Genomic DNA, 12,004 nt, shown 5'->3' on the forward strand with positions numbered 1-12,004 from the left:
GTGGCTGCAGCAGAAGTTGGGCGATTCTGCTGGCCTGGACTGGGAAGAGGGGGTGTTTGGCGGCCCGAAGCTGCAGGCCGATGATCTGACTCCCATACGGCAGCATTTGGTGGTGCGGGGGCAATGCCGACATTTTGTCAAAGCCCGGAGCACCCAAGCTTCCATTACTGCAATGCGGTGGCTCCATGGAAATGGCCGCCAGAGGCGATGCATGTGCAGATTGAGATCTCAGCAACGCGATGTCGTTCTGAGATCTCAGGAGAGGAGACCTCGGTGTCGAGATCTCAATCTGCGCATGTGCCGCCTCTGGAGCAATGGATGTGCGGGGGCTCCAGGCTTTCACAAGATGTCAGCAGAGCCTTCGCTTGACTGAGCCCCGCTGAACCTGCTGCAGCAGTCTGGGATGCGAGTCAGATCCTAGCTGGACCATCAAGTGTAAATATGAGGTGAGAGATTCCCTTTAATATTGTTTAATCAGAATATTTCCTAAATTCATTATATGGGCCAGGGTTCACTTTTTTTTTATACAGCGCTCCAAATCCTCAGTTCCCCTTACTCAAAATGGCATATTATTATGCTATCTTTCCAGCAACCACTAGGGGGCACTCATTGCGAAAAATATCTAATGTTACTGTAATATTGCTGATATTAGCTAATTAGTGGGAAAGGAATAGTCAGAATGTAATACTCTCCTACAAGCAATGAAAAGTGTGAGGAGAGGGGAAACGAGCACTAAGCCTTCTGAAGAAGCGGCGGACCCTTTATTGTTCTTTGGTCTGTTGTCCTATACATGTTGAAAGGTCTAGAATTGCACCTATATCCTATAATAAGCCTTATTATAGTGATGGAATAATGCCCACACTTGGCATGGCTCCTTTCATATCTCCTGTTCAGTCCTATATTGTTGTTGTGATGAGATATATTTCAGCTATTGCAACGTGTGACGTTTTAGATGTGATTTAAAACTAAAACTTGTCGGCGGATTCTCTACAACCTAAACAACTCCGACCCAAATGTTGGTGTAATTGCAGAATGCGGTCAGTGCCGTCTACCAGACGTTGCGAGTGACGCAGTCGCTGTTGACATGTCAAGAATCTATATTCCGAGGAACGTATTGGCTCATGTAAGTGACTCGCATTATATTACTATTAGTTATTATGCAAGAGAAAAAAAAAAATCGAACAAAATAAATGTAAGAATGAAAATGATCGCCAGCTAGTGCTGCACTGGTCTTATATTTACTGTATGGCTGAGAGGAGAAACAAGGAATTTGGAGCTCTGAAACTGAATTTTAGACCAAATTAGATTGAGGGGATTACCGTAATTGCACGTGCGCCTGTTTTTTGTCTAATTTTTGGTGTTTGGACCTGTGCCTCTAATTCCTCCCGCCTCCCCGCTACATTGGAGACCGCAGTTGCTACTGATAAAATTCTATCTTGGCAATGAAAAACTTTGTCTTCATTGAACTTAGATTTTGAGAGTGAATAATCAGACCAGGAGACGGAAGAAGCAGATTTTTCTAATAATATATATTACAAAGCTGCTTACTTTCACATGTACATACACATCAGACTAATGTCGGCTGAATCCACCGATATTGACGGGTTCTAATGTGCATGGGGGCACGGGCCGACTGATGGTCAGGAGAGAAGTCCGATTTTGGACTGCTGATCGCTTTGCTCGCCTCTCTCATACACATGTATGGGAGAATCGGCAGAGATGGCTGTTGGCCGAAGCATCACTCAATCAACAAACCTCTAATATGTATATTCAGTCATCTCATTAAATTAAATATTAAAGGCTTCTCTAACTGTGAAGGCTCTTTCACACGTCAGTGTTTTTCTCGTACATAAAAGCGGTCCGAGTTTCATCAGTGTTTCTGATCAGTTTGGTCAGTGTGTCTGTTTTTTCATCAGTTTTGTCAGAATTTCATCAGCTTTTTTCATATTAAAAAAAACCCAACAGATGAGGGTTTCTCAATCTTCTCATATCAACTAGTCCTTGACAAACAAAAAGCACATGGATAGCATCCAAGTGCTGTCCATATTTTTCACGGATCAATAGACTTGCGTCAGCAAGTTTTCATAGAAACATAGAATGTTAGAGTTGGAAGGGACCTTCAGGGTAATCAAGGCCAACCTCCTCAATGCAGGGCAGGATTCACTAAACCATCTCAGACAGATGCCTATCCAGTCTCTGTGTGAAGACTTCCATTGAAGGAGAACTCACCACCTCTCGTGGCAGCCTGTTCCACTCATTGATCACCCTCACTGTCAATTTTTTTTTTTAACATCTAATCTGTATCTTTTCCCTGAAGAAATTTTGCTTCTGTGTGGACCTCTCGTTCCAAGGAAATAATCAGAAATGTGAATAACCCCACAGACTATCAAAGGAATGAGTTTAAATCTGAGAAATACATGGATAGAACTCGTACATGAAAAAATGACATCTGAATGAGCCCTAAATGAGTATTTCATTTCTTTAAGGCATTTGCTTAGAAATTACGCTGGGTTTTAAACATTGAAATCACTGGGTAGTATTGTGGCAAGTACAGGTGCTTCCCACAAAGTTAGAATATCATCAAAAAGTTCATTTATTTCAGTTATTCAATACGAAAAGTGAAACTCATATATTATATAGAGGCATTACGCACAGAGTGATCTATTTCAAACTTTTATTTGTGTTAATGTTGATGATTAAGGTTTACAGCCAATGAAAACTCAAAAGTCATTATCTCAGTAAATTAGAATACTTTATATCATTTAAAATCCAAAATGTTGGCCTACTATCATGTATGTTCACTAAATGCACTTAATACTTGTTCAGGGCTCCTTTTGCATCAAGTACTGCATCAATGCGGCGTGGCATGGAGGCGATCAGCCTGTGGCACTCCTGAGGTGTTATGGAAGCCCAGGTTGCTTTGATAGCAGCCTTCACCTCATCTACATTGTTGGGTCTGGTGTCTCGCATCTTCCTCTTGACAATACCCCATAGATTCTCTATGGGGTTAAGGTGAGGCGAGTTTGCTGGCCAATCAAGCACAGTGATACTGTTGTTTTTAAACCAGGTATTGGTACATTTTTTTTTGGCAGTGTGGACAGGTCCTGCTGGAGAATGAACTTTCCGTCTCCAAAAGGCTTGTCGGCAGAGGGAAGCATGAAGTGCTCTAAAATTTCCTGGTAGACTGCTGCGCTGACTTTGGTCTTGATAAAACACAGTGAACCTACACGAGCAGATGACATGGCTCCCCAAACCATCACTGATTGTGGAAACTTCACACTAGACCTTAAGCAGCTTGGATTGTGTACCTCCCCACTCTTCCTCCAGACTCTAGGACCTTGATTTCCAAATGAAATGCTAAATTTACTTTCATCTGAAAACAACACCTTGGACCACAGAGCAACAGTCCAATTATTTTTCTGCTTTGCCCAGGTAAGACACTTCTGGTGTTGTCTATTGGTCATGAGTGGCTTGACACAAGGAATGTAACTCTTGTAGCCTATGTCCTGTATACATCTGTGTGGTGGCTCTTGAAGTAATGTCTCCAGCAGCAGTCCACTCCTTGTGAATCTCCTCCAAATTTTTGAATGGCCTTTTCTTAACAATGCTTTCAAGGCTGCGGTTATCCCGGTTGCTTGTGCACCTTTTTCTACCACTCAACTTTCCATTGATATGCTTGAAAACAGCACTCTGTGAACAGCCAGCTTCTTTAGCAATTACCTTTTGTGGCTTATCCTCCTTGTGGAGTGTGTCAATGACTGCCTTCTGGACATCTGTCAAGCTAGAAGTCTTCCTCATGATTGTGGAGCCTACTGAAACAGACTAAGGGACCTTTTTAAACACTTAGGAAGCCTTTGCAGGTGTTTTTGTGAATTATTCTAGTTCACTGAGATAATGACTTTTTGGTTTTTATTGGCTATAAGCCATAATCATCATCATTAACAGAGATAAACACATGAAATATATCACTGTGTTTTTAATGACTCTATATAATATATGAGTTTCACTTTTTGAAATTGAAGAACAGAAATAAATTAACTTTTTGATGATATTCTAATTTTGTGAGAAGCACCTGTATATGAGAATGACATGGCAATGCCGTGAGTGGTTTACTGCAACATACTGCAGGTCCACTACAAGTATAGAAGAAATATAAAAAAAAACAAATGAAGTTTTTAGCTAATAAAGTATAATTTTTAATAGGATTATATTTGTAAAATATTATTGGAGTAGTCAGAAAAACATACAAGAGGAAACATTTCAGCACACTTCATCCTAGCGGTGCATATAGTGAAATAGAATAGATACATAAAAAGCATAAGGTTTACAAATAAGGGATACAGTGGCTAAAGGACCTACATTTTAAACATGAACCCATTCAAGTGTATATGGAAAAAATATGCCTTTACCCATAGTAAAGTGACAGCAAAAAAACTTTACGTATAAAATCCACATCATGATTTCACTTCTTAAAAGGGCACATAATGGGAGAGAAAATCAAAAACTGTCTAATAGCAAAACTGGCTTAGTTGCCAGTAGCGTAAGGGTAATGTAGGGGTGAAATTACAAAATACTGATTGTCACCAAATATCCACAATAAACACTTTAATTGTATGATTTTGTGGCTTTGTTGAACTTGTAAAGAATTTTTTTGCCACCACGTAGTAATGCACAAAGCCGGGTCATCACAGATGCATAAATCCACAACACGCATTTCACGTATAATGATCTTGCATCCTCAGGGGTTTCATAAGAAACACAGGATTTTTATATGATTTACCTGTACATGCTGCAAAACTGTGTCAAATCATTTTTATGGTTAGTTCCCAGCTACGTGACACATTACCGCCCAGCATCCCTAATGTGTGACTCCAGCCTAAGTCATCTCAGATACATATTTTAAACAAATTGTTTTTTTTGTCAATTTCCTGTTGAATGCTGAGTTTAGTCTTATCAGTAGTTCATGAATGTGCCCAAATTATCTGGCATTATCTGTCTCTTTACAGTGAAAATCTGAAAGCAGAATGCCACAGGGTCATTGAGAAGAAATCAGCAGTGATGACATACTATAACTGCATGTGCAGCATTGAAAGCAGAAGTACAAGACTGTAAGGATGCAATGCTGTGTGGGTTACCTTCTAAACTGTCAGAACTGGCAGCAGTATACAACAGGCCAGTACCATTGACACTTCAGATTTTTGGGATATACACATTGAAGTATATCTTACACTCCCTGACAGAAGTTGTCGCTTATCCATGTTATGTAAATAAAAGCTTATAACCTGACATTAAATTCATCCATTGGCTATATAAATTATTCTTTTGAAAGCTGAAACCCTCCGAAATGTGGTTTTGGTTAAGAAAATAAATTGGCATCAATGCAGAAATATTGCTCAGTTAATGAACACAGAATGGTCAGATTTTGGCAAGACAAAAGTTTTGTCGCCCACAGAAAGTAATGTGATATTCAAATAAATAATTAACTTAAAATACAAATATGTTGCATAACATTGGAGAATGAAGTTGTGGTGCTATTAGAGTCATATTTAATATTTTGTGGGACTTCCATGAGCTTGAAGGACTGCATCCATGCGGTTCAACAATGATTCATTCAATTTATTAATGAAGTCATCAGGAATGGCAAAGAATGCAGTCTTACATGCTGCCCAGAGTTCATCTAGATTATTTTGTTTTGTCTTCCAAGCTTCCTCTTTCATCCTACCCCAAACATGCTCAATGATGTTCATGTCTGGTGACTGGGCTGGCCAGTACTTGAGCACCTTGATCTTTTTTGCCTGGAGGAACTTTGTTGTAGAGATGGATGTATGAGATGGATCACCATCCTGCTGCAGAATTTGACCCCTTTTATGATCTGGAATATAAGAGGTAGCTAATACTTCTTCATATTTTAGGTTATTGATATTGCCTTCCACCTTGCAAATGTTTTGCACACCCCCATACTGAATGTAACCCCAGACCATGATCTTTCCATCACCAAATTTAACTGTTTTCTGGGTGTATTTTGGATCCATACGGGCTCCAGTAGGTCTCCTGCAGTATTTGTGGTGGCTGTGGTGTAATTCTACTAAAGATGCATCAGAGAAATCCACCTTCTGCCACTTTTCCAGCATCCATCTGTTTAGCAGGCTGTGGGACTTTGCAAATGCCACACAGGTTTTTATTTGCCTTTTGTTTAGTGCTGGCTTCAGGGCACTGATTCTTCCATGGAGGCCATTTCGAGATAGAATCCTACAAACTGTTCTAGTTGACACAGGGACTTGAGGTGACCAGGCCAGTTGGAGCTCTGCTGCAGTGGAAGAGGGGCTTGCTTTGGATTTTCTAAACAACAAACGTTCCTCCTGAGCAGTTATCTTGCGGGGTCTGCCGGACCTGGGCTTGTCAAACACATCTCCAGCCTCTTCAAATTTTTTTTAATTCTTTGTACTTGACGCTGAGACACATTAAAGGTGCCAGCCACCTCTGCAGTGGATCTGGTCTTCAGCCTCTTGATACTCCTGGCTTTGGTCGCAGGGTGGATTTTTGGCAAGTTGTCAGAGCGCAAGTTGCAGTTCAAGTGAAGGTCTGGGGTGCTGGGTTTCTTTTTATATACACACACTAATTAACCGATCATTTACTGAGCACAGGTGAGGATGTAAACTAGGATTGGGTGCATTATATGACCAGGCGACAAAACTTTTGTCTTGCCAAAATCTGACCATTCTGTGTCCATTAACTGATCAATATTTCTGCATTGATGCCAATTTATTTTCTTAACCTAAACCTGATTTCGGAGGGCTTCAGCTTTCAAAAGAATAATTTATACAACCAATGGATACATTTAACATCAGGTTATAAGTTTTTATTTACATAACATGGATAAGCGACATAACTTCTGTCAGGGAGTGTATACACAGAGTTGGTGTGAATTGATTTGTAAGACCCAGTTGGGCAGCCAGATCAATAGACTGTGACTACTGGACAGATGAGCCCTGAGAACCACCTATTATTTGATGCCATCCGCAGGTCTTTTTTTATTTAGCCGGCTGGGCGCTATGTCACCGTAGAAAAAGCAATAGTGTGCAAAAAACACACCATATATATACCCTCTGGCTCAAGACAGAATCAGCTGTGGAGGATATCCACTAATAAAACATAACTTTTAATATTAAATGCTAAAAACTGCACATCCAACAGGACACAAACGAAAAAAAAAAAAAAAAAAAAAACTCTACCAGAGACTGTGGACACAGACGGTCATCTCCAGCGTGGGTTACCTAGCCACTGCAGGCCCCACAATTTAGACGGACTTACATCTCTGTGCCCGTTGGCACTTTTTTCCATATGACTCCCCTGATGATTCTCCATGACCGGAGTTGAAACGCGTAGGGAGGAAGATTCTACGTTTCAAGAGGTTTTGGGACTCTGCCTTTACACATATTGGGTGGGCTGGTCCCTTAGAGCAAGGTCCATTTGGGGCCTGTCCTTGTCAGGACAGGAGTTACAGAGGGGTTACAGGGTAGACATACTACTTCAGCCCTGCCCCTCCTCATCTAATTGGATCTCTACTGTGTCGTACGGAAGTATACAGTGTCCGGCAGCTTGGGTGAGATCCAACCATTCTTTTTTATTGAGCACTGGTTCACCTGAGCACTTTGTATGTTTTTTTCGTTTGTGTCCTGTTGGATGTGCAGTTTTTAGCATTTAATATTAAAAGTTATGTTTTATTAGTGGATATCCTCCACAGCTGATTCCGCTATGTCACCGTTACAGATGCCAGGCCCATCAGGTAAGAGGTGGTTCTCTGGGCTCCATGTCACAGGGTAATAATGCAGCACAGCCTAAAGACACCCCCAGAGAATTCTGTGAGCATTGCCCGCTTGGTAAAAACCATATTAATTAGCATACTGAGTGCACATATTAAACACATATTTGTCACATTTTTATAGTGAATTGATTGAAATAAATTAATCTAATTCTCATTTTTGTTTTACAGACACAATGCTGCCTATAAGGAATCTGCCACTGACAAACTTGATCAAGAAGACTGTCGGAAAAAGCTGCAGTTAGTAAGTTTACAGTTCTAGAATATTTTCCTAATCTTTTAATTTATACTTTGAATTTAACTACACAATATACAATATACTAATTTGGCACCACACCCATAATGTTCTGTGGGGTCACATAAGAGCATATCTCACAACTTTCCCGCCCCTAAAAAGTCATTTTCCTGCTATTAAAGCTTCTAGATTGCCCTTTTATTGCTCCCATAAAGTATGATGCCAACAAAGTGCCCCCTAAATACAGCAAGATATCCCCACAGTGACTTCCTCCACAGTACACTCCACATGAATGGCATGATGACCCTATGGTACCCCTCTTCAACTCCCCTGACAAAGTATGGTGACCCCAACACAGTATGATGCCCCAACTGTTATACCCATACGGCCCTCCACACAGTATAATGGGCCTCACACAGTCTTTCATACAGTATAATGATACCCACATAGTCCTCCATTCAGAATAATGGTCCCGCATAGTCCTCCATATGGTGTCGCAGGCCAAATACAATCACCCTTCCGGCCAAATTACACCCCTCTGGGAATTTATCTACAGGTGTAGGGGCGCAATTTTGACTCCATGGATGTTTTCCAGAAACAAGCAGCAGTGGATGGTGCTGAGTGAAAGTTGCAAATCTGCTATGGTAGTGCCCAGTACATTTTAGTTACCGGTACGATATGTCCAGCTCGTGTTTTGGAGACATGCACCTGTAAATTAGGCGGGCTGTCAATGCTACAGAAATGCAAAATATGTGGACTCTAAATGTGGTTTAAGCACACTGGGGCTCAGAAGGGAGGGGGCATTTGGATTTGGGAGTGCAGAATTTGTTGAATTTCTTTTGGGGGTGAGGGGCTTTAGCACTTTTCCAGAGCCTTTGTGCTACTAGTAATTTGGAAGCCCCTTATATTTCTGTTAACAGATGACTATCCTGAGTGGGGATTTGCATTTTTTTGGATTGAGTTGAAGCTTTTATTGGGAACATTTTACATATCACTTGGGATCACATTTATCCTGCCCTCTACGCTGAGCACTTACGTCCGGGTTTTCACCTAAATCTTCGAATGATGGATTCAGATGAAACTCTGAAGGGATCAATTCACTATAATAAGGCAGCAGAGTTACTCTGGACTCTGCCTGGCCTCTGTTCAGTGGTGTCCTTCTTTTCAGAGGTACACAGAACTGTGGCCGACCGTGCTTTTATACATGTTAAAAAAGAGGGACAATGCCGCTTCATAGGCCAGAAGGCATCCACATGTCTCCATCTGCCTCATTATAGGGAATGCTTTGCAGGGGTTCAGTCTGAATCACGTATTTCAGAGATGTACACAGATGAAACCCCAGTGTAAGCGGTCAGCGTAGAGTGCAGGATAAATGTTAGCTGAGCAGCGATCTTTGAGAGTCAAAATGAACAAACCAACAGCAGGAGAAGAATTGGTTTTATTTATTTTTATGCCGTTCCTCATGTGGTATAAGTGATTAGGCAGTCGCCTAATATTCTTTGGATCAGAGTGATTTCATCAATATCAGATTTATATTAGGTTTTTATGTTTGGCTGCTGTAACACACTAGAAATGCTATTTTTTGCAAAAACTAGCTTTTACATCGCCATATTTTGAAAGCTATAATTGTCCTATATTTCTACTGACAGATTCATGCGAGAGCTTGTTTTTTGTGAGACGGGTTGATGCTGCTATTGGTACTATTTTCAGGCACAACTTTTTTTTATCGCTTTTGATTCTGATTTTTGGGGTCAGAATGAAAAAAACAGCAGTTCAGGGTTTTTAAAAAAAATGTTATGCTGTTCGTCATATGGTAAAATTGATAAGGCAGCTTTATTCTTCGTGTCAGTAGGATTACAGTGATACCACATTTCTATCTTTTTTATGTTTTGTCACTTTTACAGAAAAAATATTATTTTTGCATCGCTATATTCTGAGAGCTATAGCTTTTTCTTATTTCTCTGCTGGAGCTCTATGGTGGCTTATTTATTGAGGGACAAGATGTCGTTTTGAGCAATTCCATTTTTATTTCCATTTGGCATTTTGATCACGTTTTATTCCACTTTTTGTTTGGTGGTATGATAAAAAGCATAGTTTTTTGGCACAATTCTTAATTTATTTTTTACTGAAGAGGTTAACTAGTGTGACAGTTTTATAGGCTGGGCAGTTCTGGACGTGGCGTTACCAAATACGTGTACTTTTTTTTCTCTTTATACATAAATGTACGTATTCAATGGATATAATATAATTTTTATTATACCTGTCAGTATTACACTGACAGAAGCCTCTTAGACCATGCTCTCAGCATGGTCTAACAGGTTTATCGTAGCTTGACCCGGAGGTCGTCATGATGACCTCGGGTTAGAATGGCAACGATCTGGCCCACGCCATGATGTTGCGGGGGTGCCTATCAGACTGGAGAGAATGAGCCCCCTCCCTCTCCTAGCCTCCCAAATGCTGCAATTGATATTGATTTAGGGGGCTAAACAGCCAGAGGTGGTGTGGGCACTGCTCCTGGCAGCAACAGCTGAGGTGCCGCCAGTTCCTCTGCCACCTACGATCGCCATGACATACCCATACGTCAAAAGGCAGGAACCGCTATCTGTTGGATGGGTTGTTACTGACATCTGGTGAGAATTTGTGTCAATAGCACCATATTAACTTTGAAAATGTTTAGATGTGTTCAATACTTTTTTCAGATAGCTTGGTGTTCTGTAACTCTACTTTCTAGAAGGCACAGTTTAGAGGACACAGTGGGTGCCACTAGTTAGCTAGTTTTCTTTTTTTTTATGTATGAGAGCTAATTTGCATACTATTTTCCCATGAAGCATTGGCAGTGAGACTCATTACACAGCTGGTCTCTTAAGGGAGAGACACTTTCCCAACAAAGTTGGAGGTTGGATTAGTTTTCATTCAATCCTATGTAATATTGTGGTAAAGATCACAAAACCTTCCATCAATGCAGTAAAAGTAATTTGGCTTTCTGCTCTTCTTTGACATCTGATGGAGGGCTGATGCCTCACGGTCATTTCTATCTTGGGCTTCGAGACTCTAATCTCAGTAGTGTTATATCTTTACTGCAGATGTTGTAGAGTGAGTCTTGCACTACAAATTCTGGGACATTTCAAGGTACGAGTAGACCAAAGGACTTTCTTGTGAATTTTGATAAATTGATTTTTCGGATGTTTTATGTACCATTATTTAATCATAATCATATTGTCAGACAGATTTGTAAAAATATACCGATCTCTCTGTTACCTGCAGATAAGGGACACTCTGTCCAGTTGTTCTCACAGCCCACATAAAGAAAGCAAACTGGGCTTCTTGCTTTTAGAGGTTACAAACTACCAAGATCACATTCGTATGGATACCAGGTAACAAACAGGAAACCACAATCACAGATCTATGTGTTGTATCGATTTCAAAGAAAAAAACAGCTCTGTGAGATTCATATGCAAGTATTAAGTATCTTTCAGCATTGTTTCAAAACAGTTTTATTTATTACATACCTTAAAGGGAATCTATCGCCAGGTTTTTGTTACCCCATCTGAGATCAGCATGAAGCAGAGGCAGAGAACCTGATTCCTGCGACGTATCACTTTCTGCGGTACTTTCTGTAGTTTTGAAAAAATCCCTGTTTTATCTGTTGCAGATCTATCTGTTCTCTGATCGCTGAGCTCTGTATAACTCCGCCCACATCACTGATTGGCAGCTTTCTGTGTACACTTTGCATAGGCAGAAAGTTGCCTATCCGCGATGGGCGTGGAGTTATACAGTGCTCATAAATAAGGAGGACCACATGGCAGCATCATCAAGTTTTGTTTTACTCTAATGCTGAAATTCTTTTCTTTTGACATAGGACTGTTTGGAGCACTAAACCCCAGCTGCATAACCACATTCTGGTGGTTTAGTGGGTAACAAAGCAAGGGACAGGTTCCCTTGATCTC

The 12,004-nt window shown here is 40.6% G+C and overlaps 1 protein-coding gene across 1 annotated transcript in view; it reads left to right on the top strand.

The window, feature by feature from the left end:
• The window catches only part of IKBKE (inhibitor of nuclear factor kappa B kinase subunit epsilon), an 84,482-nt gene that overhangs the window by 52,368 nt on the left and 20,110 nt on the right, over positions 1-12,004 (top strand). Inside the window, exons 11-14 of the mRNA XM_069756262.1 lie at positions 1,032-1,123; positions 5,007-5,108; positions 7,994-8,066; positions 11,322-11,431. Of these exons, the coding sequence (XP_069612363.1) occupies positions 1,032-1,123; positions 5,007-5,108; positions 7,994-8,066; positions 11,322-11,431 (377 nt within the window). The remainder of the gene's footprint in view (positions 1-1,031; positions 1,124-5,006; positions 5,109-7,993; positions 8,067-11,321; positions 11,432-12,004) is intronic.

Source organism: Ranitomeya imitator, chromosome 3 (assembly GCF_032444005.1).
Source record: "Ranitomeya imitator isolate aRanImi1 chromosome 3, aRanImi1.pri, whole genome shotgun sequence".
Lineage (NCBI taxonomy): Eukaryota > Metazoa > Chordata > Amphibia > Anura > Dendrobatidae > Ranitomeya > Ranitomeya imitator.